The sequence below is a fragment of the Haliotis rufescens genome, unplaced genomic scaffold, assembly GCF_023055435.1.
Source record: "Haliotis rufescens isolate VD_foot unplaced genomic scaffold, xgHalRufe1.0.p SCAF_1, whole genome shotgun sequence".
In the NCBI taxonomy this organism is placed as follows: Eukaryota; Metazoa; Mollusca; class Gastropoda; order Lepetellida; family Haliotidae; genus Haliotis; species Haliotis rufescens.
The window spans coordinates 21,694,108-21,700,107 of record NW_025963779.1 but is presented as its reverse complement, the minus strand read 5'-3'; the positions used below and the strand labels follow the sequence as shown (position 1 = coordinate 21,700,107).

Sequence of the window (6,000 nt, the reverse complement as noted above, 5' to 3'; positions counted from 1 at the left end):
CATGTTGCTAGGCGCGCTGCTCGTAATAAATAGCCAAGAGAAATTTTGAGTTGATCGTTCGCTGGAAAGATGAGCTAGTCGATAAATATTGTAGGGGACTCGGTACTGTATCTGATAACAAGTGTGAAGTTTCTTCACTGGCTCTGTTGCAGATGAATGACTTCACACATTGGGCTTAACATCTAGAGAACCTACGTCATCTTTTCTTTTTTCAAAACACAAGCCTACATTAACGTTAGAAGCCGAGCGTGATGCGTCACCCCTAGCCGGTTAATAGACTGTTCCGTCAATTTACGTCAGAGCGCCTGAACTTCTAGAGGATCAAATGGTTGCTCGTCTCTAAAAATAAGGTAGCGATTGGATGTTGGGAAGAGGGCACCTAAACACTTGTTTACTACCGATTGTACCAGGGTCTGAAGCATTTACTAACTTGTGGACCTATCTAGGATATGTACAATAATGGTAAGTAAAATTCTATCTTTTTGCACCCAAGCGTCAAATCACCTTGACAGGGGGACAACACCGTTTGTTTTGTTTACAAAATGAAATTCTCATTTTGGAAATGATGCCCTGAGAAGAACCCGATTGTTTAGCTGTCAAGAATATCAAAAGTAGGCATATACTTTTGACAGATTGTATATGCAAAGTGGATATGTTCTAAATGGTAGAACAACGTTCATGCTTTTGTACTGAGGTAACATTATAAGCTGAGGTCGTCCCTCGTATGTCGGTTCTAGTTCCTCGTGACCTGAAAAAAAACAGTTGGTGCGTCAGTACTTCCGTGTTATGAAGGTAGACCCACACTGCTTTGTTGTTAGAAGGAATCATAACACCAACAGGGATAAGCCTGGCTGGAGGAAGGGACCATCGTCTTATGTACTCCAACCTCCAACGCGTGTTGTTGTACAGGATCATAAAACGATATGTTTTCTTTTACTTCATTTAGTGAGTGAAATTCTTCTTGCCGTCGTTAAACGGTTGTCAACGCTCTTGAAAACATTCAGTTTTATTCAATTTATATTCGTGTTTGAGATTTTTTCACATCATGACATGATTAATATTTGACAAATTTCACTTTGATCTCATTTGACGTTAAAACATCATGTAATTCACAACATATAAGTTAGTCTATCATATGAAGATGATCAACCCCATTCTTCATATGAAACCAATTAACTCTTTCCTGCGTCTTAAATGTTTTTTGTGAAGTCAAACTTTATGGCTTTGATTGTTGTTAGGCATAGTTTGTCTCCCATGCTCTCCAAGAGATCCTTGCTTACATAGTTACCAGGTACAGTTACATAGTGTTGAAATTTCAGTCCACATCGTTTAAGTATACGTAGCTCATCCCCTACAATGACAGAGCCGGTATTATGACTAAGGAACTCACTGAGGAATACCGGTATCGACTATGCTTGTCGTAAGAGGCGACTAACGGGATCGGGTGGTCAGGCTCGCTGACTTGGTTGATGCATCGTATCCCAATTGAGTGGATCGATGCTCATGATGTCAATCACTGAATTGTCTTGACCAGACTTGATTATTTACAGACCACCGTCATAAAGCTGGAATATTGCTGAGTGCGGCGTTAAACAACAAACGAACAACAACGTTAACAACACTGTATCAGCATTGCTCCGACTAAGATACAGTACATATATCTCGATTTATTTACATAATTCTTCATGTGACTCAACTGTTCTTCCCCACCGTGATATTGCTGGAATATTGCTAAAAGCGGCGTCAAACTATACTCACTCACTCACTCACTCACTCACTCAACTGTTTTTATAATGTGTGCGTGCTGGTCTTCTTATCGCTTATGTAGTGTTTACGTAGTGTTTATATAGTGTTTATGAAGTGTTTATGTAGTGTTTATGTAGTGTTTATGTAGTGTTTACGTAGTGTTTATGTAGTGTTTATATAGTGTTTATGTAGTGTTTACGTAGTGTTTGAGATTAAAGACTTGTTAATACCAATATTGCGGTTTCGATTTCGTTCGGGGGGCCCGGGGGGCCCAGTCGTCTAAGGCGCCGCGATTCGCTGTGCAGAGTTGCGTCCCTTGGGCACGCCAGAAACCTATGATTGTGGGTTCGAATCCCGGTTCGACCCGATTATGTTTCTAGGTTTGTCAGCACCATACCCGTGCTCGTAGGTTTCACCAAAGTGGTAATCGTCTGAGACCTGCATCACTCCAGGCGTTCCTCCGACATTAAGCTGCCACGCCATGATATAACTGGAATACTGTTAAAAGCGGCGTTAAACCCAACTCACTCACTCACTCGATTATGTTCGTTGGAATACCAGTGCATTATCTGTATGTGGCAACATACGTGGTCTTTATAGGTAGTTTCCGATAAAGGGTATGTTTTAGTTCAGTGGTTACGGACGTCTTACCACGCTGATTGTCTGTGGTCGATCCTCCCACGAGGGGCGGACTGATTAGAACGAGTGTTGCAGTGAATTGAACATTTTCATTTCTCATCAAACGATGAGACAGCTTAGTAATAAGTGGTAAGCAAATGCATCGTTATAGCTTATACATCCCATATCCTTCTTACTTAAGGTTTATTTCTTTGTTTTTTTGTTTAACGCCGCACTCGGCGATATTTTAGCTATATCACGGCGGCCTGTAAATAATCATACGAGGACCACACAAACCAGTGATTGATATCATGAACAACGTCACGTTGCTCCGGGCTACGATGACATACAATCAACCAAGTCACCGAGCCTGTGCACCGATTCAGTTAGTGAGTGAGTGAGTGAGTGAGTATGGTTTTACGCCGCTTTTAGCGATTTACCAGCAATATCACGGCGGGGGACACCAGAAATGGGCTTCACACATTGTACCCATGTCGGGAATCGAACCCGGGTCTTCGGCGTGACGAGCGAACGCTTTAACCACTCGGCTACCCGACCGCCCCCCGATTCAGTTAGTTCCTTTGTTCGGCAAGTATGGGTTTTTCGGGACATTTCTCACCCGGAAACACCTGGGATGCCTTAAGGCAACGCAGTCGTAGTGGTAGGTGATGGTGTCATTGCCAAACACCCGTGACATGTCAGGAATCACATATTACAAGAACTGCAACCACGTTAACAGTTGTGATTTTGTTAACCGGTAAAAAGTAAAAAATAACACATTTTACCGACTTTGCTTTTTTTCTACTCACACGGGTTAAAATATTTCTCTTCACAAGTAAGGGGCGGTCGGGTAGCCAGGTGGTTAAAGCGTTCGCTCGTAATGCCGAAGACCCGGGTTTGATTCTCGGCATGTGTACATTGGGTGAAGCCCATTTCTGGTGTCCCCTGCCGTGATATTTCTGGAATATTCCTAAAAGCGGCGTAAAACCATACTCAGTCAGTCTTCACAAGTAAAACGAGTCCACCTGGCCACTGAAAGCTAGTTATTTCTCTGACCCAATTCATGACACTGTGAAAAAAAGTTTGAAAACGTCGAATGTTTACACTGTGCTGTGAGTTCCCATGCAAGATCCGCTATACAATCGCAGATATCTGAACGACATATACATTAAAACCGTACATGATAACGACAATCATCGCCATAGCACATATAGACTAATTACCTTTACGTTCAATATGGCGATAATCATGACAGTTGTAGCAAACAGCGCTGTGGTGTTTGTGACCTCGACCTTGGTCTTATCATATTCCTCCTCATCCCAGTGTTGATGGAGTTCTTATTATAGCCTCTGTTAGTTATATATAGTCTGACTTGAGGGAACCTCCGTGAGTGAGGTGAAAGCGGAAACGGCTGTGGCGGTGCAGCAACACGGCGACCGACAGGGCACTAACCCCCCGGCCATGGGCGCTAGAATATCATCGAATGTGTTTTAAGGTTGGAAGAAACAGATTTAATCATTTTCATTAACTTCATTTCGTTTGATATGTGGAACTAGATATTAAGTGGTTTAATCACTGTCGGAAATGTCAACCTGGTCAACGTTGATCGATATTTGATGAGCCCTGGGCACCTAAAAATGGCAGTCAGGTAGTTGAGATTGGTATTGATAAGCTAGACGTCATGTGACCGTTCTGACGTCACCCAGGGACCCCGTAAGGAGCCGGGGTAGAATAGGTCTTCAGCAATCCATGCTTGCTGTATAAAGCGACTATGCTTGTCGTAAAAGGCGACTAACGGGGTCGGGTGGTCAGGCTCGCTGACTTGGTTGATGCATGTCATCGATCCCATTTGCGTGGATCGATGCTCATGATATTAATCACTGGATTGTCTGGTCCAGATTTGATTATTTACAGACCGCCGTCATATAGCTGGAATATTGCTGAGTGCGGCGTTAAGCAACAAATCAATCAATCAATCAATATCTTTTTCTATACATGTATCATTTCAAAAAACCGTGGTCGTGAAATTGTTAGAATAAGGCTTGAAGCTGCGCTGAGCCTCCTCGCTTTCAAAATTCGCACTGATGTTCCTGCAGGAAGCTGGATCCATTTGAGAGAACAGCGATTGAAGTTGGACGAGGTTGGGGATGCTGTACGGAGCACTTGGTAACGCGGATGACCTTTCGGGGACTGTTTTTGTTTATCTATTTTAAGTCAAACATGGCTTTGAATATTATTTACCTAAGCACCTTTCAAATGAGACAATCTGTGAATGAATGAGTTAAAATTCGCCATTACATCGGCACTCTGTCATCCTGGAACGACTAGCAGTTTTATCATTATCTTATCTTTGATAGTATACATGATTCTATATCATTCAAAAAACGTCATTGGTTCATGCCATTTCTTGTGTTATCTATTTCCGTATCTTTTTGATGTTGAAGGGCACGGTAGATGCTGCAGTTGCGCGGAGCATCATAAACTAGATCCTCAAAGCAGCCATTTTAAGTTGATGACTCTTACAAGCAATATTATTCCTTCATCTTTCATAACGCATAAATTAGATGTTGGTTCTGCTCGTGTAAGAACCCAGACTCAGCTCACGTTACACCTGTCTGCGTAGTCACCGTCAGCGAACTCACTCAGGTTTCAAATTGATACAGGTCGTCTGAAAGGTCAACATTCGCTGTGTAGAGTTGCGTCCCTTGAATGTGCCAGGATCTTATTAAAGCACTTAATATCTGAGTTATATTACAAAGTCTCCTGTTTCATAACAGACACCGGGAATAAGACGCGGGAAGATGCGCATGAGTTTAATATTATTGACCCAACTGTGAATGTTTTTATATTACTGTTTCATCTGAGTCAATATAAACAGTGTTGTACTTGTGTTCAGAGAAAGATTTTAATTATATACTCGTAGCTTGTTGAATAGCAGAACCATGGGGACAGTCACAGATCACATAGCCTCGAATACAATGTCGTCGACCCCTTTCCTTCTGTGGCGCGGGTTCTATAGCTTGGTTCAAACACATAAAACCAACGGACGTTGTCGAAATACCTTCTATTGAAAAGACATCTCTCATTTCTTTGTGATCGCACACAACATAATATATGCAGCTGACGTCAGAGATTCCTTCGTCAGTCCTTACTCAGCGAGCCATGGTCGCCTACGTGTAGCTCTAACTGAGTTAGTTTCCTGTGTATGTAGATGATAAGGTAAAGGTATGAACGTCAGGACAGGGGACTCGCTTCAAGATAGTCTTGTCCAAAACGAGGACGCCGCTTTACATATATTCTATACATCTTGAAATACAGCAGGTACGTCTCAACAACATGTTAGCAACCAACCCTTACATCTGAAAATCTCGCCATACTTTCCTAATGTGCAAACAAGATGCTGTCATACAACAGTAATAATTGAACAACTTTCTTGCTATAAAAGCTCTAATAACGGTTTGTTTGTTTGTTTGTTTGTTGTTTTACGCTGCACTTAGTAATAATCCAGCTATATGACGGCAATCTGTAAATAATCGAGTCTGGACCACACACCACTGATTCCTGACCAACCTCTTGCCATACAGCTTTATCTGAACAACACCTTACCATACAACACTAATATCCGGACCTCTTGTC

General features: G+C 42.2%; 1 protein-coding gene across 2 annotated transcripts in view; it reads left to right on the top strand.

Moving 5' to 3' along the window:
- Positions 1–325: 325 nt before the first annotated feature.
- LOC124114595 (calmodulin-A-like) overlaps positions 326–6,000 on the top strand; it is a 208,107-nt gene continuing 202,432 nt past the window's right edge. The window contains exon 1 of one of the 2 annotated variants that reach the window (XM_046475253.2): positions 326–462. In XM_046475253.2, coding sequence (XP_046331209.1) covers positions 460–462 — 3 coding nt within the window. In that variant the 5' untranslated portion in view covers positions 326–459. The remainder of the gene's footprint in view (positions 463–6,000) is intronic. The other variant, XM_046475248.2, reaches the window with a different exon arrangement.